Source organism: Agrilus planipennis, unplaced genomic scaffold (genome assembly GCF_000699045.2).
Source record: "Agrilus planipennis isolate EAB-ADULT unplaced genomic scaffold, Apla_2.0 scaffold405, whole genome shotgun sequence".
NCBI classification, from domain to species: Eukaryota; Metazoa; Arthropoda; class Insecta; order Coleoptera; family Buprestidae; genus Agrilus; species Agrilus planipennis.
Genome location: NW_020439056.1, coordinates 14,305 through 35,849, shown reverse-complemented (window position 1 = coordinate 35,849; position 21,545 = coordinate 14,305). Strand labels below are relative to the sequence as shown.

The following is a 21,545-nucleotide window of genomic DNA, read 5'->3' as shown; positions in this document are numbered from 1 at the left end:
AATACAGCTATCTAAAAAATAAAAAAGAAAAAACGAGTTTTTATTTAAGGTTGAATGAGGGTCGATATCATAGTAAGTGAATATGTTAACTAACAATTAAATTAACTAAAACGCAGGAGGAACAGTAATTAATCTGTGAGTTGAGTAAGTAAAGCGGTGCCTTTCAATATCCAGTAACTTTGAAGTTCAGTTGTTGGCAGGAAAACTGCAAGGACAAAGTTGGTGCTGTGTCCGGTGGTTGATAAAGTGCCAGCCCTCACTGAGGTTTTGTACAAAGGACATACGTAACGGGTGTCTTTGGCCGGTAGTTTTACGACTGGCATGAAGTGAACTGAAGGCAATGGAGGATTTATTTCACCTGTAAATAAAGTAACAAACTTTTATCAACTGTTTATTACCTATTAGAATGTATCAAATAATGAATAAATAAAAGGAAGTAAAGTAAAAAGTTATTTTTATGTAACTGCTTGCTGACCTGGTTCAGCGTCCACTAAGATCCCGTTTCGGTTGTCCCATCTTCCAGCGTCCAAATATAATCCATGGATAATTACTCCGTCTGTAGGGGTTGTTAAAGCACCAAAAACCGACCGCACCTTAAACATTACGTTTAGTTTTAATTGCTTTTGATCAAAATTGCATGCATATAATTAATGGTGTCTTAATAAATGACTGTATTATAACCACATCGTTCCCTTATTTGTATTAAAATCGTAATAAATCATTTAAATTATCTCTGCCGTATCAAACATTCAAAAATTAATATACAAAGCGATTACTTTTATAAAGAAATGGTTGGTTCCCATTCTGACAGATCAGGGTTGTTGGTTGCCTAACTTACGATGCAATAATTTTTGAAAAATTCACATATTTTCAATAGTCAAATTTTGATTTAAAGTAACAATAAACTTATAAATCATTTTAATTTATTGAAAATGTTGAATGCGCCTGCGAGTTATATACAACAATTTAACTTTTGTTTATATTATGCCGGTACTTAAATTGTTTAATTAGCCGGTTTTGTTTTGATCAAATGTTTTTATGTATATCAAGAACAATACAAAAGACGTGGTTTTTCATGTTATGGTGTCTTAACAAAATAATAAATGGTTAAATTTTTATACTGTTATTGTTGCCATTTATTTAAGAACCAAATCTGTGCTAATTACATCAGTATAATAGCCGTTATCTATTAGTGTGTTGGTAATAACCAAGAAAAGAGATGGTTATTAATTAAAATTAACCACCAGAAATTTCAATGTGTTATACTTAAACATGTTTCGTATTAAATAATATATTAATTTTCAATGTAACGGGCGATTATACATATGTAAATTAGGTGGTGATATCGGTTGTCACTTTCAAGGGCATTAAGGTTTTCTTTTTCATTTTCGGGTTGGTTTTCTACAGTAGTAAGTTTTAGTTAGTGGTTTTTTGTCGGTGTTGCGTAACGTTCGTGAATTTATGCCGTTTGTGTGTGTACTAGATAGTTCAATTAAAAACTAACTTTATTTCTGTTAGTGATAACGTATGAACGGGATACAACTGGACAGTCTACATCCTCTGAATTGGTTCGGTGAGTGATTTCTTCTTACAATAAGTAGTTTTTTTTGTAGATTTTCAGCAGAATTTACCTTAACAAAATGGCTGACGGTGGGTACACGTCGAGTTAAATATTATAGGTGGGTGTTGCGCATTACTTTTCCACATTGTATAAAACAACTTGCATTGCAAATAAACAATTTTAATTACAAAATTCGTAATGTAATTTTTACGTATTATTGTGAAGTTGCCCATTGTTGAAGCTTCCTTGTATTTTTCGTTCGTTCTCTTTTTGATTGTGTGTAAAACTAGAATCGGAAAGAGATTGATCGGGAAACATAACATACCGTATGTTTATGTTTTATTAATCAATGTTAGGTAGAACGTCCTTACTTTTGGTAGTTTTGTAGAGATATACTGTAGGTAATTCTTGTGCTGCTTGGCAAATTAATAAATTGGTGCTCAATAATGCGTGGTTAGTAAGAAAAGCTGCTTTCAAAAGCATTACTTTTTGATACGAAAACTTTTCATCAAATAGGAATGCAGTACGTACAAGTATAATGCCATACTTTGTAGGTAATCATGGTCCTTTTGACTTTTTCTATTATTTTTGTAATCAAGTTAGTAAAAACGACTAAGAAAAAGAGATGGTACCTAATTGATAAGAAATTGTCGTGGATAATCAATTCTGTGGTACTTATAGTAGGTATCGGTTGTCATGTTCAAGGCCGATATACTTTCACGTTGGTATCACAATTTTCTTCTGTGGTAATTGCATTATAGTTGGTGGTTTTTTTACTTATTATTTCGTTAGTAGTCGCGTCGGTGCATAACGTTCGCGAATTAATGGCGTACTTATACATATACATACGTGTGTGTAGTGATAGATAATTTGATTAAAAACTGATAAACATTATCGGTGCTTAAGTGATAACGTGTGAACGAGCTACGAATGGATAGCCTGATCTCTCTGAATTGGTTCGGTAAGCGGCTTCCATAAGCAATAAGTAGGGTTTTTGTAAACATTTTAGCTCAACTTGCAGTAACATAAAATGGCCGGCGAGCAGTACTTAGGTACATACATATATCTGTTTATGTATAATAGTTGATTCTATACATATATAAGTATCTACTTAATGTTTTGTGTGTATTATTGTGAAGTTGCCCATTTTAGGGTTGCCTTGTGCTTCTCGGTGAATCTCTATTTGAATGTGGATAAAACTAGAATCGGAAAGAGATTGATCGGGAAACATAACAAAACTCTGAATGCAATTTGGGGTTTTGCACACACTACCTATATGATGCATGTTAGGCATCTATTGATGAATGTTTTTTTACATAATTGATTAATAGGCAACAGTTGTGGAGCGTCCTTAAACACAGATGTTGTAAGTCAAAAACAACAATAAATTTACTTTAACGATTTGTTAAACACATAAATAAATCAAAGCTCCATAATAATATAGCAAGAAACACGCTATATTGATATGAAGTTTATGAATAAATCTATACCTATTGTTAGGTAGGTACCTCGTAATCTTGTTCGTCGTGTGCTTTTTTGATTTCTTCTTGATCGACGTAGACTCTTTGTACTATAAAGTTATATTTTAATTGATCAATAGGGACGTCGTATTTTCGGGCATGAGTTTGTAGAGTTCCTGTCAAAAATCCCTGGGTGAAATAAAATCCAGAGAGCCAGTAGGATTTCGGATGTCCGTACTGCATCCAAATCTATAAATTGAATCAAAATTGAAACCGTGGCCATTAAAAAAAAACCAATATTGTTCGTACACTTATAAAGTCAAGTCGCAGCTCTAGATCGTGTACCCAACTTCCTAAAGACTTCAAAGACGGGTATGACTTTGATGACCACATTTTTGGGATCTTAAAAAGACATTTTCGTTAAAAAAAATTTTCACGTTTTGTTTGTGGGAAAAATGCATACGGCGTTGTTGATGAAAGCTGTGAAGACTTCTTCTAGCGCATCTGACATTACCAAGAGTCCTTTTATTGCTTTTTGTAAATTAATTAGTGACGAATGAAGCATAGTTAATAGTTTGTTGAAACGGTCTATTTCTTGAAGTAAAACTGTCGTTAAAGACGGAAGTCTACCTTTGTCATCTCTCTGCGAAATAAACACAATTGAATTCCATTTTTAAACATTGAGATACAAATAATAAGTAACAGCTCAACATCACCTTAAACATATTTATGTGAACTAGGTCTGGGTTTAGTCTGTCCATAATAATTTCTCTGATCGATTGGGCTAAGTCATAAACAATTTCGTCGCTAGATTTTCCTTCAGTCCCTCCTCCGGAACGCGGTTGACAATCTTGAAGTGTTTTGATGATACTTTGCGTCTCTTTTGTCTGAAAAGCGATATTGGCATTTTCGTGCATTCCAAATATTTCTGGAGGTTCGATTATAGGTAAATCGTCGATAAATTCACGGTACTCTTGTATTTTTTCGAATTGCGGACAGTAGTACACCCCCGACTTTGAATAAGTATAGTTAGGCAGTAGGGTGTGCGGCGCGAAAAATCCTTTGAGAATTGTTTTCAAACAACGTAGATCCCAATGATCCGTTACTCGACCTCCATACGTTATTTCTCCTGTTTGTAATTAAAAACGAGGTGCAACGATCGAATTCAGTAATTAATTGATTTGCATAAATAAATAGGTAGGTATTACCCGTTATATATTCGAGAGCGTCCCACGGTATGGTACCTTCGGCACAAAACATTTTCAGGGTGTTAAAGGCAAACTCGCGATCGCTATCGTTAAATTCGTAAATGATGTTCCATCCGAGAGGTCCGAATTTCTTGCGTTCTTGTATGATTGCATGAAACATGCAAAGACCAAACAACATCGTTCTCCAATCTTGGTCCAAAGCTATAGCAGATAAGCGTGACGGTTGTTTATACATTAAGTCGTTTGTATATTACATATACCTATGTACACCTAACGTATGGTAGGTACTTACGGTGGTCTTCGAAGAATTCATCTGTCATTTCGCTGAAAGCTCGTTTTATATTAGCCCGTACTCCCTTGGGCGGTTCGTTTGTAACTTTAACGGAGTTTTGAAGAACTGAAACAGGGAACGCCTTGGAAGGCATTGAGCTCATAAAGATTCTAAATTCACTGTGAATGGCCGAAGGGTCCTCGGCTATTTGGAGGACAATTTTTTCCATTGCCAACATCCACGACGTTGCCAAATGGCAGTTCTGAAATGAATTTACCATTTTTTGATTTTCGCAGCTATTTTACAAAAATTCAAATAGGTACCTACCTGTAGAAATACCCAGTCTCCTTTTGGTTTAGCCGTTGAAATCATCTTCTCAGCGACAGGTCCTTGCCCCTGACCTAGATAACAAATTAAAGATATAATATTGTACGTATATACATCTAACACGACATTATCTTGTCATAATAGGCTAACGTGTAGTGTACCCAATGAAATGGATTGAATTCGTTCTAGGAATCCGACCTCTGCAGCGAATCTTTGAAATGCACTAAATGGATCAGATCCGGTGCTCAAAATAAATATCAACGGTGTTATATTGGAGGTATCTTTAAAACTGAAAACAGTATTTAATTAATAACGCTAATCGTCGATCTTCGACCGTTTGGAGATAATGTGGTTAAAAAATATGTCCACCTTATAGAAACTTACAGTAAATTCAAACTTATTTGGGGACTTTCTATAAACGATTGGCCCATTTTTACTTTTACAAATTGTGTTATAGCAAATACCAATTTTTCTTCTTGCAACGTTTTCAACATTAATAATTTATCGAAGTCTTGGACTTGCTTATTCCACTCGATGGTACTTTTTGATGTTGTTTTCGGTACAACAACGATTTCCTTTAAAAAATATTAATTAGACACGCAATTGTGGTACAGTATTAACCTACGTTTAGCATAGTTTATGGTAACAATTACATTAACATAACATACCTGCGTAAAGTCTCCAATTTGGACCTTGATCACGTTTGTAATGTCTTGAGGTAAACGAGCGAAATAGTTGAAGGTGTCGGCCAAATGATTAACTCCGACCCACATGGCCTCCGTAATAGTAGGAAAATTGGGCTTGGCAACGGTTGGAGCTCTTGCACCCACCGGTCCTCTCATTAAATAATTCATTTGCGCGTCGTTAATTTGACCGTTTTCCGTGAAAATTGCTACGCAAAGCATGAAACTGAATACTAGCTTGTGTTTTTCAAATAGGCCGCGAGATACGTTCGTGTATACGGAAATCGTTATTTCCCGATAAAGGATTTCCAGTCTGTATTCCAAATTCGAACTGGCTTCGCTCGTCTCAATGACCATACAGAAAACCTATTTAGATTATTATAGATATGTACCTACATAACGTTATTATCTAATAACAAGATAAGGTATAAGTGCAACTTGTTTTAAAGGTCCTAATACTAATTTTAGGATTAGTTCAAACTGTTCACCTGAGTAAAGTACTTCAAAGAATACTGATACATAGGGTCGATTTCAGCTAGTTGAGCAACTACGAAATACAGCACGGATCCTCTTGTCGCAACCGGTCGATATTTTTCCCGAGCAATCGAAATCTTCTCTTCCGTTGCTTCTGTTTCTATAAGTCTGGCGGCAATGATTGCCGATGTTTCCTGTCATATTATAGACATTAAACTTAAGTTAGTGTGTATCGTTCAACACGAATCATTAAAATTATACTATGTATCTGCCTATGTCGAGTTACAGCGACATTGTAGAACAAATGCGCCGATTTGGAACGTTTCGAATAATAAAAATTGCAGCAATTATTCTTAATCTTTACCGTGTTTTCAGTCAATTTTTTAAATGGGTAATTAACTTTCATTATTTTTTATTACCTACCTACGTACATGTACCTACTCGTACGTACATAGGTATACCTAATTGGGAATTGCTCGGGAATTTTAACGTCTCATCTCATTAATCTATCATCATCTCACCTTACTCTCGTTAAGAGTTTCAATAAGATCTTCGTCGTCTAATACGTTTCCTTCGGATGTAAAGAGAAGTTTTAAAATTTTATCTTCGATGGACTTCAGTTGCGTTTTGTCACTGTTTATTCTTATTATAAGTTCAGTTCTTTGTTCTTCCAATTCAGGTCTTTCCAATCTTACCACGTCACTATGCATGTACATACAACACACATATGTAGATAGATATCGAATTATTTTTCTATTTATTATCTACTAATTACTTACGCAAGTAGTTGATCTTCTAGACCAGAAGGTGTTACAGTAAAATTCACAATGGTAACTTGGATGCATATTTCGGGCAAGTAATGGGGGTTGGCTAATTTTGTCGTTACATAAAATCTGAAATTTGTGTCGTATTCGACATCAGAATCTCCGAGACGAATAAGAAGGCGACCGCCCTAAATGTTAAATAGATACGTGTTACGATGTTTTTGTAAGGTAGTTTCGCAAAACGTAGGTGATTACCGTTACAAATGTTTGCTTTAGTAAGATCGGATCCAATGTTGGATCGAGTGTTTCGCCAACTTCCTCCAGTAACACGGGATTTCCCAGTCTTATGGCTGCCTCTAGAACTCGCATAAAGTTTGGATCTGTTAATTTCGTGACTCGCAAGTGTTTGGACTGTTCCATTTGTTTTATCCATCTGTTGGCTTGCTCTTGAGGATCAATCATCAATGGCCAACGATTACCTTTCGTTACCAAGATGGCGTTCTCTGTCGAAACGTCGTCTCGTGGCAAACCGCACGCGTTCCACATTCGTATTTCGTACGGATCCGCTAGCACCGCCAATAAACTTAAACACATTTATATCTAATAGATAGGCACTACGGCAGTATTAGCCACTAGCAAGGAGTATTTACTTAGGTACCTATAGCACTAAATAGGTTGGTAGGACGTCTTCTCAGATATGAGAAGGGCTAGAGTTAGAGACATGTCAGAAGCAGAAACGGGAGTTGAGGCAGATTATTGTTCGCTAATAGAGTTGGAGGGGTAGGCTGCTTTAGTTTTCGAGAAATGCAAAGATTTGCTCAAGGCAGAAGGAAGTGAAGGTGCATGCCGAATCGGAGGCCTCATAATGATGACGTATTGTGCAATTGGGTTAAGATGTTTAAGTTTTACGGTTGAACGAGAGTAAAAGAAGATTTAATATTTATAAGTACCTACGCATAAGTATTTATTTTCTACCTGTATGTTTCGGAAGAAGGTATTTTTAAATCCTTGCACCTTTCGAACCATCGATCGACAAGTTCTTTACGGTAATTGCTGGTGAAGGCTCCCAGATAAGCGACGCAAGCGGCAGAGAGAAGAACATCTCCAATAATGCAAGCGAGTTGCTTATTTGAAAGCTTAAAAATTATTACTTAATATAAGTACAAACGACACCATAATCGTAACAGTGCTCTCATGTTAGATTAGACCGATCTTGCTCGTGACTGTGTGGTAATTTCGGTCTGCGGTGTTACTAATTACATACCTCTACACTTTGTTCCCATCGAACTTGTTCGTCTCCTAGGGCGATATTTAGTCTTCCAGCGTTCGTAATACGAGAAGCCGTGAGGGCTATGCTATCTTCCAGCGCTTTTTGTTGAGCAACACTTGCGTTAAATTGAGCCTCCAAATTTGCAATTTGAGCTTCTACGTCTGCTAATTGTCTCTGCTTCTCTCTCAACACTCCCATAACCTGATTGAGTTCTTTTTCTGCTTCGTTCAACCTGTTTAAAATTTTCCGTTTTTCCGTTTCGTTGTCAAGGTGATAATTAAAATTACCTTTTCCGTTTCGGTTCGACAACTTTGAAAACTTTCGCATACTGGTCGATAGCTCGAACCCATAGGCACATGCTTTTGCATACTTTCGACACCTTCGCCACTTCTTCGGGAATAAAATCTTTCATATCGACGTATTGTTTCAATTTTTTGAGCGTAGATTCGGGGATGCGATCCTTATCGTAGTCTTGAAGTCGTTTGAGAAAGTTCACGTCGCCCATCACTTGTTTCGCCGAATTCCAGTCGGTTCTAGCGGTACGGTACATTAATGTATATACATACGTACATAAAATTGAATTTATTATAAAAATCACAGTGTTGAGTTGTATTAATAGAAATTTACTTTGCTCCAAGCAATAAGCAAACTGCTTCCATCACAACTCTGACCAGGTATGGCGGTTTTACGAAGACCTTCAGCTCATTGATGTCGTTCTTGTTTAAAGATTCGAGCGCTTTGACTGCAGCTTCTAACGCAGGCAAAGCGACATTTAAGTCCGCTTGGGCTTCGTCTGCTAGTGCTTGTGTTTCGTCGGCTTTTATCTATAATAAGAAGAAACTTTTCGTGCAGGTGCTATTATTTATCGATGTGCATTATTTATTTAGATGCCTATATACTAAAAGTAGGCCAAACCTAGAAATTTTTGGGCACATATAATAAAAAAGCTGTGATAGGTCATTTTGAATTGAGATAGTAGGTACCTATGCAACAGACGTAATACTACGCATTACACGTACGCCTGTACCTATGTAGCATACGTTAGTAAACCTGACGATGATTATAATGTCTATCTAGATAACATGTGCAGTACCTTTGCTTCAGCTTCGTCACTTTTTACTATCTCCCTAACTTTATCGGCAGATTTTTGTTCTTTGTCGAGAAATTTCATGAGAGCAGCTACAGCCGCCGATTGCTTAATAAGTAGCGGTTCCATTTCGGTCAGTTCCACTTTCATCACATCAATCATATCGTTTGTTTCGTAAATTTTCTGTAACGCGTTTTTAATCGATAGGTATCTTTCGCATTTTTAATCGTCCTTGGGTTACCTACCGTTAAACCGTTGGCAACTCTGTCCCTGATCTTGCTAATTTTATCTTTCTGATCTTGAAGCATATTTTCGTAAAGTTTGAGCAGGTCCAAATAACTGCTCGGAGTGGTGTAATAATGTCTTCTAACCTCAGTGTAAAATCGTTCTGTCATCAGTTCTACGCTCTTTTTTAAAAAATTGAAATTGTTTAAGGTTAATTAAATTTTGTTTTTTTTTTTCTCACCTCGTGTATGGTGACGCATATTGACGACAAATTATCTCGTAGGGTTTCGTCCATGTCTTTGAAACTATTTTTCGCGACTGAGAGTAGTGCTTCTTGGGGCCACTTTGTAAACCAATCGATAGTGCAGCAGTTTACCAACGACGGAAACATGCGACAACGGCGTCTAAAATTTCATTGCGCACATTTTATACGGTAGGTATAGGCGGACATTATTTGCTTTGATTTTTTTTAGTGTGAATTTTATTACCGGAATGCGTCTCCCACAGGGCTCATGCAAAGGACCAAATGCAAGTTCGCTCTAACTCTTTGTATAAAGAAGTCAAATATAGCATCGCGATTTCCTTCTTCTATTCCCATTTCTTTTGCATCCGGACGACAGGCAATGATCGCTCTTTCCATCTCCTCAGCTTCGAATAAATTCGGAACTTCTCCTGAAATAACCACCGCCATGAAGTATTCGTCGAGCGTTACAGGTATCATATAATATACGTATTATCGCATTACAATAAACACATCGTGTAACCTGAATTTAAAATATTGTTAATGTCTTCTAAAAATTCTTCTTGCACGATTTGGGTGTCCGTGAACAAGAATACGGTAATCTCCTTCAATCCGCCCGCGTTAAAATAGAATCGCCTCAAGTCATCAAAAAACGAAGTGTGGTCGTAATTCCGGGTAAGCTCTATTTGAGAACATCTGAAACGGAGATGAGAAAAAAATATAATAATAATAGTTATAGTAATAATTATAACAATAATAACACCTGTAAGTGTTCACATGCGATGCAAGTCTTGTTAGACTTTGCTTTCCCATTCCCCCGACTCCTACCAGAAGAGCATTGCCTCGTTCAGCTCGCAGAATTCTTGCTATCCTGCAGCAATGCTCGATAGCATCCATGAAGAAGATCAATTTCATTTCTTTCGATGTCGTTAGATTATAATCATCCAAGTAATCCTGAATAGCGAGTCATTACTAATTTATGCATTTATTTGTAGATGTATTTAGTCAATACGTTTCACCAAGAGTCATCGGCTAATTACTAATTCATATAAAATAAATGTACCTAGTGTAAAATAAATATTGTACCTGCAGGACATTTTTGACTTTGTTAATATCTAGAAATTCCTCGTAAATTCGATCCTCCTTTTCGACACCAAATCGGCTGAAGTCGCCGAATAAGAGAATCGGCAAATCGGAAACGTTGTCTTCGGGTAAATTAAGAACCGGATTTCCGAATGCACGGCCGCACTGTTCTCTCATCAGCGAATAAAAATACCATTTGTCCTCTTTATTTATAAGGCGGTCGTGGAACGTTCGGAGACATTCGTGATAGAAAAGTCTAAAAAAGCGCCACTAATTATTAGGACTAGATCGTTTCTACTTCGCACTTCCATCTCTTTCTTTTACCTCAACATGGATGCTGCGTCCCGAAGGGTTCCCTGGTCGGCTTGTAAAATCCCTTGAATGCATTTGGATAAGTCACGTAAGTTGAACACGTAATGTGACTTGGCAGGGGTTGGTAGTAAGTCAACTGCTATGCGGTTGTAAATTTCTACTGCAGCATTTATCATGCTGTCAGCCAAATCTCTTACTGGATTGGCGAAATCCCACAAAAATCCTTTCAAAATCGCCTAGAGATTGGTAACATTGGTTTTGTGTGATGTTTTTGTCTACGTACATGTAATGCTGTTACCTTGAAGATGGCTTTTAGCGTGAATTCGTTTGGCGGAGGTATAAGTAGCATGCCGAAGTGTCTGACGAACCTCGGCGTTAGGGGATTCCGTCCACCACCTGGAGGACCACAAGCGGCAGTTATCACCAAGTCCCGGATTTCCTTCCAGAACAATTTGTCCCTGTCGTACAATCCGCTGTAGTCTAGAAATTGCCTTAAAAGTTCAATGGGAGGTTGCGCCCCGTACGTCTCCAATTTGGGCATGTTGACATCGTCTACAAATAATACGATTTTCTTGCCAGCAGGTGCTCCCAATAAAGTTTTCTTTTTACGTTCCAATTTTAGCTCTAACATTTCCTGAGTTCGAAGACTGCTCGTCTGCGCCGAAAAGTTTAAAGAGGCCGTAACGAATTTCCCCGTGTTTTGTAGCGCGAGCAACACTTGTTTTGCTATCACCGACTTTCCAACGCCTAAGATTTGTTTGCGATGGTTAGTAACGTTAATAATAAATAAATAGGTTGTAACGGTGTCGCTAACCTGTATCTCCAGTGTATAAAACGGGATGGCCGACTGTTACTAATTTTTCCATCACATGTCCATATCTTACGGTGTCTATTGTGGGAACGAGCATGTCAAAGAATGGCGTTTCATTGTCATATTCAAAGGGAGGAATTACTCTTGTCCAAGGCTCCAAGCGATGACTTTGGATGTTAATGTACAACGACCAAAGATCGTTACCAGGTGGTATTCTAAAGACGATTTTGAAAGTTTTATCGTAAACTTAAGTAGGTACCCACCCACTTGCGATTAGTAAATAAAATTCGGTGTTAATTTCCACAAAATCATGACTGTTGTTTAGCCTCCCTTTTTAGGGTTCAGTAGAAGCACTCGTATAATAATAATTACGCATTTGAATTACCTACCTGGCATCGGGATGTTCGTCGAATTGATCTCGCAATAGAGATTCATAGCGTTCCCTCGAAGAGTCCAATAGGTTTCCACCCACACCCCACAAGTAAGAAAAAATAAATATTTGGCAGAGGAAGTTTCTCACTTTACTTTTCTCTCCGACATTGTACATTGCTCCAGGCGTTTTAAAAATACTTTCCATTAATTTACACACCATCGTTATTTTACTTACTTCGACCTGATGCATGGAAATTCCGCAACTCTTTTTAATAAATACAAACGCTTTTTCAATTGCATATTCAAATAAACTAAGTATAAAATCTTTCATCTCCGGGTTGATAAGGTTGTCGTCGATCTTTTGGAGCCAGGATTTCACGTAAGGAAGCCACTTTAACTCGTCAGGATCGATGTAAACCATGCCGCATCTGAAAGGGGCGGTTGTTTTCTTTTGTTTTGTCAACATTAGAGGCGAAGCGGTTGATAACATATAGTAATCAACATTCGTACCTGCTAACTGTTGCAGGCGAGGCCTGCGCCAAATCCATGACTTCGAATACCATATGAACGTAAGGAGTTAACTTTATCCTTTCGGAATTAGCCAGGCATAACATTTTGTTATCGTCAAGTACGGTGTTTAGATTTTCTATCCAAACTGCATCGACGGGCCCGTCGCAAATCACCCACTGGTGATCTTCGTTCGTACACTGTAACAAGTATATAGGTACGATTGGATAAACAAACAGCAATATAAAAATTAAAGGGAAATACGTAAAACTTGAATTATTTAAACCCAGAACGCATGCGCTCACCTGAACGGCGGTCCTAACCATTATTCCCATTAAGCCGTCTCTCCATTCTAAAGTGAAAGGATTAACCTCTCCGTATAATTCTCCTGCGGTAACAGCTTTAGGATTCATTATGTACGTGCGTACCGGCTGAAAGTAAGGACTCTTGTGTCCGTACTCGTACATTTTCGATAAGGAACATCTGAGCGTCTAAAATCGCCATGTTTCTTTACGTACCTATCGTTTATCGAATATATATTTACGTACATTAAGGACGCTGGACTTTCCGCCACCCGTGGGTCCGACTAACATTACCCCCCATCTTACAATCATCGTTTCGTATAACTGAATCACCTTGACGATCATCGTATCAACAGTTTGCAATTTTAACAGAATCATACATTCTCGAATCGTTTCTTCGAACGCTCCGTAATCGGCAACGGGCAATTCGACTCCGGGGAAAAGGTCGCTGAGAATACCCTAAAATATTGTATATTATACATATCTACATATACTGTAGCCAATAGCAGATCGGACCAGGATTTTAAAAATCTGGACTGTCGACCACTAGGTGGTCGAATATAAAGGAAACTGGGTTGGGTAGTGTAATCATTTATTTGCGACATAAAAGTCCGAATTTGTCCCGAGAATTGCCCAGTACCGCAAGAATTTGATATATGATTTTCAGATCAGAATATTTTGTAATGTTGATGATCTAGCGCAACTGTGAAGCTAGATTTGAGTTCGCTGTCGAAAAATATATCGGAAATTATCGATAAGTATGATGTACTTATTAGCACCAGTCGGATTTTCAGGCGAAGGTACTTGAATACCTCGATTTCCTGGGACAGTTCTCACGCTAAGTTGAAAATGACGTCTCACGTTCTTTTTGTCTGACACACCGACCATTGTTAGTGATTATTTATACTTACTTGAAATAGTATCGCATCGTCTGACAGAAATTTTGGTAAATTGCTGTCTCTTAATGCACAGATAAGTACAACGTCTTCGTTGCGGTCCGGAGATGCCCGTTTTAACGATCCTGCCATAACCAGAACGCTTTTCACCGCTCTCATACCGAAATCGTAATGATCCTGCAAGGACAACTGTTCGCTACACAGCTTGTACATTTGAACCATCTTGTGAGCGAGAATTTTCGACGACTCAAACCCTTCTGAATATAGAGTCACTTCTGCTATTAGAGCTTTACATACAGAAAAGAAAGGGTTAATGTGTTTAGGCCGATAACACAAGAAATTATCTTTAATTTGATTACCCTACCGTAATCTGGAACCATCATTGAAATCGGTCTAAACAGAGCTTTCAAGTTGTCCGGTAGTTCAGTACGTCCGGCGTAGCCGGGATTCATTGTGATAAAAGTTGCGCACGTCTGAACCAGTTTTATTTCCCTCCCTTCGAACATGAACCTCTTCAGTTTCGCAGCTTTGGCGTTACGAATTGTAATAATTTGTTGAGCAATGACCGATAGGACTTCGATATCGATGCGATTGAATTCGTCGAAACAACTCCACGATCCCGATTGTGCTAGACCGGCAAAGAATCGACCCATAATTTTATAATCCAAACCTTCGGAGCAATTGAAAACAACACACTGAATGGCCAAAGCTTTCGATAAGTCTTTCGTTGTTTCTGTTTTGCCGGTCCCTGCTGGGCCAGCAGGCGCGCCTCCTGACAAATTTGCATTTATTCGTTTTTTTTTATTTATTAGTGTATTCGATATTCGATACAACCTAAGTCCAATTGAAGGGCCCCCATTAAACAGAGATAACAACGGTCGGTCAATGGAGTTATTACCAAAACTCCCGACGCTCCTAGGTATTCATAGCCGTATACATAAACAGCGCTGGACATTTTTGCCAGACAGTTATCGATATCCTCTTGCCAATAGTATCGTAACATCTTTAGCCATTCGAAATCTTGGCTAAGTGTAAAATGTGCCGGATGAAAAATATTGCCACTACTTATAGGTATGTATAATTAAGGAAGGATTAGCGAGGAAATGAAATACGTATTATTGTGGGGGCCGAAGCCAAATCCAATTAAATAACTTATTGAAAAGGAAGGGGATCGAGGAACAATTAAGTGTGGAAATTGAGGAAACAAAATGGTTGTCATAATTTGTACCTTCCTTTCACTTTATTTTTCACCATGCTGGATATGGTATCTCTGGCGTGGACGTCGATTGTGATCAAAGCAATCAGTACTTTTCGCACCACCTTGTCCAGATCCAGTCTCACTAGGCCAGCCAATCGGTTGAGGTCCTTAAAAAAGAACAACCGTTTGAAACTAAAAGAATACCAATTAAAAAACGACACGTTACCGCAATGCATTTACGTTCAAAAACGGCCATATCGTTGTCCATGTTTTTAGAAAAGTCCAAGATCTTGTGAACACTTTTGGCCCACATAACTTGTGAGATCGTTAACACGACTTGATTGGGATGCAACAGGACCCATTCTTCTCTCTTTTTCAACTGGTAATCCATCAGGCCGAACTTCATTACTTTGTACAGTGAAATAAACATAGACTCCTCAACCTTTTTGAGCCAATCCTCCACGTTTCCTCGGGCTTTTAAGCCTTTGCCGAGCGCTATCCGTTCGCCCTCCGGACTTATCATTGCCATTATGTCGGTCGTAAGAACTGGACCTTCACCTTCTGCCGTTCCCTCCTTCACTCCAAATTCCAATTTCGCAATTGCGTCAAAACATTTTCGTAGATGTGGCTGAACCGCGTGAGGATTTTTGGTCTACGGTATAAACATTGTATTTTTTTTATCGCCGCGTTTACTTTTCGTATGTGTTACAAGTGTCCGCTTACTTGAGCAAGGATATCTAGCAGTTCGTCATTCGATAGGAAGTAGAAACGTGGGAACGCGACCCTTTTGGTTTCCAGATAGTATTCCAAGCATTTCATGATTTGCTCCAAAAGCGCATTGTTCTTTTGCAACGTTTCCAACATTCCCGGGAACGTGGCGGCCTCCATGGCTAATGGCATCTAGCGATAAGAGGAAAAAAACGTTAGGCAACTCTACTAGGTGGTCATTTTGTAAAATTACTTTAGCCGTGCGTCTCATAAGTTCTTTCCAGGCCTTATCGACGACCAAAAACATTTTTGCTTCGTTCGGTAATTGTCTCTGGATATCAGGTGCGGAAAAAATTACCTCCAAATAAACCCAGCTTTGCTGGCACATGAGCCATTCGTCCTGTAAAAGCGTTTCTCAGTTTTATTTTGTTACGCTAAATGAATATTTTAAACGTAGCACATGCCAAGACTCTTGTGAAGTGATCCAGAAACCTTAGCCATTCGTCTACGCGAGGTTTGATTGGACCAACGTGGCGCGAACTTGCTATGGTAGTCATATTTATATTACTCTCGTCCAGTACTGCTTGGACGTCTTCGGTCGAGCCCAAAATGAAAACGTCTTTTGAGTCTTTGTGAGGAATGACGATGAATTCCAGCGTCTTCCACGCTTCTTCGACCTGGAAAATGACAAATGAACTGGGCATTCAACAAAAATCACTTCGCGTAACTACCTTTTTTAAAAGCGTTTCTAGGCCTGCTTCGCTACTTGCTTGAGCAGATACTTCCATTAGGTCGTTTGGAAATTCAAATACACGTAAATTTTCCAAGGATTGCAATGTAACAACTTCGTCCGTCTTAAATTTGTGATTTAGTACTCCTTCTATTTTCAACCAGTGTCGTTGCTTTAACGTTGGGTTTCTCAAATAGCCAACAATAGGGAGCTGTTTTCATTAAGAGAAGGGTTAAACGAATGGAATATAGTCGTTACGATGGGTGTTTCGTTATAATTCTTTTTACCTTGTCTTTAATTCTTTCAACGTCTTCCTTTAATTTCGGCACAATAAGATTTTTCGGGAGGCCTTTTTCTAATTGTGCGACGTTTTTTAAATATTTAGCGGTCGTTATGTTCATATCGTCCACGTCTAAGGTAGAAAATTCCACAGTGTACCATTCTGTTACGATTTTAGCCCAGGTGTCCACACTTTCCCATAAAAGCATTCTCAATTTCAAATCGTTCATTACTTCATCAAGCATGTCGAATCTAGTTACTTCCATCTATTTTAATGAATGTATTTTTCATTGTTAATTTACATAAAACATAAGTTGTTATGTTGGCACGTAATCAGTGGGCGACTTACTTTGAATTGCTTTTGGTAATTTTTAAATTCTCCTGCACGCTGTATACAACCTTGCAATTCTTCATACAGTTGGTTTAAAAATGCCAACACTTCTTCTATGTTTGAGTTTATATCGTACAACCACTCTTGCTACAACGTCGATCAAGTTAAGATATGGGATGGGGATATTTACGTACTTATCCTATAATAAGCATATGCTTACCAAACATTTGTCTTTGATTTGTCCTGCTTCAGATATTAGGTTACTTATGTCCTTGTTCATTTGTTCTGCGAAATTTTTCATAATCTTTGGTTTCTCTTCTATTTTCCTATCGAGCGAGTTTCTAAATGTGCCCATCGTGACGCTTAATCCTAAATAGTTCGACATATCCTCGGGAGGTACAGGAATGTGAAATTCTTCCATTATATCATACAATTCCTTGCAATAATCCACTTCTGCTTCCATGGTGTCTGCTTTTTCGGGAGCAAGTTCTAAAAACTCCAAATACTCGACATATTCTTCAGTACTCGACGGTTCTGTATTATTTAAAAATTCCATAGCCTGTTCTACTTCCTCGGCTAGTTTATCCACTTTGTCTTTTCCGATCCTAGATAGGTGTGTTATTATTTTATTGGACATTGTAAATAATAGTGCGTAGTTTGAAGAGGATAAATAAAATTTGACTAACATTGGTAAAACCTCCTCAAGTATTTCTATAAGTCGTTTGGGTTGAGGTAATACTCCTGCCTTGAAAGTTTCTTGTTGTAAATAAAACAAACCCAGCCGCTGCTGATTAACAACGTTAGCAATTGTTTCGAGCTCAGTGTTGTATCTTACGCACATTTTACGAATCTCCTCCAAACCTGAATTTTAAAAATTGACCATAAAGGTTGCTTTTGTGCGTCATGCACGTATTACTTCTTTCCTCAACGATGCTCTCTCTCGTTTTTTGTGTATCTTCCGCATAAAATTCCCTAATGGTTTCCAGTCTTTTCATGTAAATGAAGGCGGCATCGTAACTTACCTTGATGCATTCAAAAATCTCCTTGTTTATAGTTTGCAAGTGTAAGTCGTTTTCTAAATAGAAACCCAAAGGAGGTCCGTCGCCGCACAATCTGTCTTCAATTTTGCCGTTGATCATTGGACTACAAGTGAAAATAGAAACAATAAAATTACTGTTGCAGGGGGCATGCGGTCATCACTCACTTGGTAAAAGGTTTGTACGTTTTCTCCTGGATAAACAATTTTACATTTAACACGCTTTCCGTCCATAATGTGAGCAACTGATCGAAAATATAGTTGGTTATTTGTTGGGGAGGATCAAGACCTATTTCGTCGGCGGAAACCGTGATGTCCAGCAACACCAAAGGATTCTACGGTAAAAAATAAAGTAAGATCGGTTAGAATGTTTAACGTCTATTGTTTGGAAACCTGTGGATACTCTCGTGGTCTGCCAGTTTCCATAATTGCAGACGTGTCCATGGATTCGAGAGTCTCATCACTTGGCAGGAATTTCATATGCATTTTTAACATATTTAGAAAAGCTTCCACTGAACTCACGAGTAAATGGTGGAGCATATTTATCATTAAATAATCGGCCAATATTAAGAAACTGTCGAACAAAAGAAAACAATAATAGATAAAGAAAACAAACGGTAGATGTGCATCCGAATTTACCATGTAAGCCGAATACAAAATTTTTTCTTTTTTGCTTGCTCAATGTATGACAGTTTTGCTCCTTTCGATCGACTTTTTTTATCTGTAAAATAGTTTGAGTATGCATAAGACAGATTAAAGTGGATCATGGAAGAACGATTTCACCTTCCAAAACGGTTTCGTCAACGACAAAGCCTTTGGATAGTAAAGCACCATGGCATCCGTTGTTTAAAATTTCTCCTACAATCACTTTGAAATCCTTTAATTTATTCTGGACCGTTTCCAATTTCTTCATCTGATCGTTTGTAATCGTAAGTTTAAATTAAGCAAAGAAACTTACTATATATATTTTATAATTATTTCTGACCAACCTGCGCTTCTATGAAGTAAAATAGGTAAAAGTTGTCTACAATGGAGAGATCGCAGAATTTGGTTTCGATCATTGTGAAGCACATATTTTGTATGTTGAGGAGTGCTTCTCGTAAATGTGCGTTCGTGTAAAAAAGATTGCCTTCTAAAGCGGTCCTTGCAGAAGTATATTTTCGAAAAATTATTCCTTTTCGCCAAACGTAATACGCTTTCCACATTCGAAAATAAAAGAACGATTTGATTCTCATTAAACGACAATACGTGTCGTATTCCTCTTCCCATTTGTTTAAATTAGTGAAGGACATTTCTCCACAAATAAACTGAGTCACGCCATGCGAACTCATCGTCAAAAAGTTCGTCTTTTCCACATTCTCGTATTCTACTAATCTAAAAGTTATTTGGTCAATTTGAATGTTTTACTGTGTTTTATAGTGATAGGTGGTAATATAGCGACGTACTTTAAGGCATACGGGGTGAACATTTCTGACGACCTGGGAACGGCGTAAACCATGTAGACAAACGATCCGTCGACAGTGTTTCGCATTTGATTTATCAGGTCTTTTTGCTTAACAACACCCTTTACTTTATGATGAGGCAAAACAATATCGCTCGCCCCCGTCGAAATCGATTCCGTATTAGACTCGCTTTCGGCTTCTTCTCCGATGAAACGAACGCCTCCTTTTTTTACTAAAATGTTGTAGTTTTTTATTACCTATTACATTACTTTTGCAGATTATAATTTTTTCTAAAGTTTGAGAAACATGGTAACGGTGGCTATTTAACAATACAAAAGTACATTTTCATTTTAAAAAGTTAAACGCTACAATTTTATTTTTATACGAGCAGCAGATGACCCTCGCTTCGCTCAGGAAAAGTTAATTGTCATTCGGGAACGTTCTCGAACCTTCTGGAAAATTGCAAAGACTTTATGCGTGACCTTCTGTAACGTTCTGATCGTTATATTACCGACTCTCTATGTGGAGCCCTTTGGGGCGATAGTCTTTTAACCCTTATACATATCTTTGAAACCGAAACCTTCTTCATGTACGAGGGACGGAAGGTTATCACACCATATAACCCATGTGAGGCTGCGAGGTTCGATTGAGGAGCTTTAGCGGCACTTTTGTTACATATACATACGTGTATAGAATATACATCGATTAGTTTCTTGGATTTTGATTCTTATTTTCTTTGGTGTATTTAATACATAAGTGGTGCCTACTGGAGACTATTGCTTAGGGTAAAATTAGATGTTTGAAGGTGTTTTATATAATAATTAATACAAAAATTAAATTAACTACGAACACTCTATAACGTTATTTGTTCTTTGATAAATTTCAATTATGAATGGTCTTACGTTTCGCGGCTGTTTCTCCTTCATCTTTCTCTTGTGAAATTTTTTCTCTTCTTCTCCTTCTCCTAAGTATAGCTTGCTGTCGTTCATCGAAACCAGTCTTGAAACGGAAAAAATGACCGATATAGGATACACATAGTACACTTTTGTATTATCGCATCTAAGTATGTATCATTTGCACATTTTCGATGCGTTTATTCTTATCGTATTAACTTACCAGTGGTTCGGGGATTGGTTTTTGATATTCGATTTTCTCAAGAAGTTTTTTATGCGGAACGTGAAAAGGAATTGTATCAGGTTTTCTAGAATAAAATTAATTTTTAAAAAATAGATATCTGGTTGGATTAATAAAAAACATTCGGTGATTGCCATGGAAAAAAGTAAATTTTGTTTTTGTAAATATCGTAGTACTTATTAGTACCAACAAAAATGCACAATCAAACTTATTGAATAAAATTGCTGCTGTTATAACGTAGTGCAATCCGGCAATTATTTAACGAAGTGAGTAGATCCTTTTGTAATGGTAACAAGTTCGTTCGAATTATTATAAACAATAAATTTTGATCGTAGCAGATCGAAAAATGTCGACAAGAAAAAATACAGTAATGGAAAAACTAACCGAGTAAACGTTTCTGGGGGTGTGCAGACGTATTTGTTGCTCACTTTCTGCGCGGGACTGTCGAGCATCTTGGACAAATCGTCTAAGGTCGATTCTGTAGCTCTAGACCCCTTTTTTGAAGATTCGTGATCAAAATCCATCTTGTGAATATTGTACTTTTCCTCGACCACAATAAATGCACCGACTATGATGACAAGAGCTTTATTTGTTGATATTTAATATTAAATAGCAACGGTTGCCATTGGCGATATTTCCACTCGATAAATTGAATAATCTTAATCAGAATGAGGATTTACTTTATAATTTTTTTGTTAGTATCACGTTTAGTCTAGTACAATAAAGAAACTTCGGGAAAGGCAATGTTTAGCGATATGCGTATGATAGTACATTTAATTAGTCCTTGATTAGGATTAAGCAAAAATCCTTCCTAATTAGGTACGTGTTTTTAT

The 21,545-nt window shown here is 37.6% G+C and overlaps 1 protein-coding gene across 1 annotated transcript; it reads right to left on the bottom strand.

The window, feature by feature from the left end:
• Positions 1-26: 26 nt before the first annotated feature.
• On the bottom strand, positions 27-21,453 carry LOC108743368 (dynein heavy chain 6, axonemal). The gene is made up of 57 exons (XM_025977042.1): positions 21,097-21,453; positions 20,695-20,779; positions 20,481-20,577; positions 19,582-19,810; positions 19,126-19,510; positions 18,920-19,049; positions 18,776-18,857; positions 18,530-18,710; positions 18,305-18,471; positions 18,017-18,243; positions 17,787-17,961; positions 17,321-17,705; positions 17,119-17,247; positions 16,778-17,035; positions 16,492-16,701; positions 16,225-16,437; positions 16,014-16,160; positions 15,776-15,952; positions 15,279-15,704; positions 15,083-15,219; positions 14,689-14,879; positions 14,219-14,626; positions 13,870-14,141; positions 13,205-13,417; positions 12,962-13,147; positions 12,660-12,856; positions 12,167-12,577; positions 11,781-11,992; positions 11,265-11,713; positions 10,979-11,202; positions 10,658-10,910; positions 10,335-10,525; positions 10,095-10,267; positions 9,819-10,002; positions 9,572-9,734; positions 9,351-9,512; positions 9,112-9,288; positions 8,646-8,842; positions 8,306-8,551; positions 8,013-8,250; positions 7,724-7,884; positions 7,004-7,331; positions 6,764-6,936; positions 6,506-6,686; positions 5,999-6,178; positions 5,496-5,876; positions 5,212-5,402; positions 4,989-5,116; positions 4,828-4,901; positions 4,522-4,762; positions 4,230-4,430; positions 3,738-4,150; positions 3,485-3,664; positions 3,331-3,423; positions 3,070-3,270; positions 476-593; positions 27-358 (listed from the first exon to the last, which is right to left on the bottom strand). The coding sequence occupies exons 1-57, from the start codon at positions 21,234-21,236 to the stop codon at positions 129-131; spliced, it is 12,201 nt and encodes a 4,066-aa protein (XP_025832827.1). The 5' UTR covers positions 21,237-21,453; the 3' UTR covers positions 27-128.
• Positions 21,454-21,545: the final 92 nt, after the last annotated feature.

What these genes read in the sequence shown, in the direction of transcription:
- LOC108743368 (XM_025977042.1), bottom strand. Translation starts at nt 21,236, where the DNA reads ATGGATTTTGATCACGAATCTTCAAAAAAGGGGTCTAGAGCTACAGAA. An exon ending in TTGAAAGAATTAAAGACAAG is followed by an intron (nt 16,702 to 16,777) that starts GTAAAAAGAATT and finishes TAATGAAAACAG; the next exon opens with CTCCCTATTGTTGGCTATTT. An exon ending in GGCCCTTCAATTGGACTTAG is followed by an intron (nt 14,627 to 14,688) that starts GTTGTATCGAAT and finishes CAAATTTGTCAG; the next exon opens with GAGGCGCGCCTGCTGGCCCA.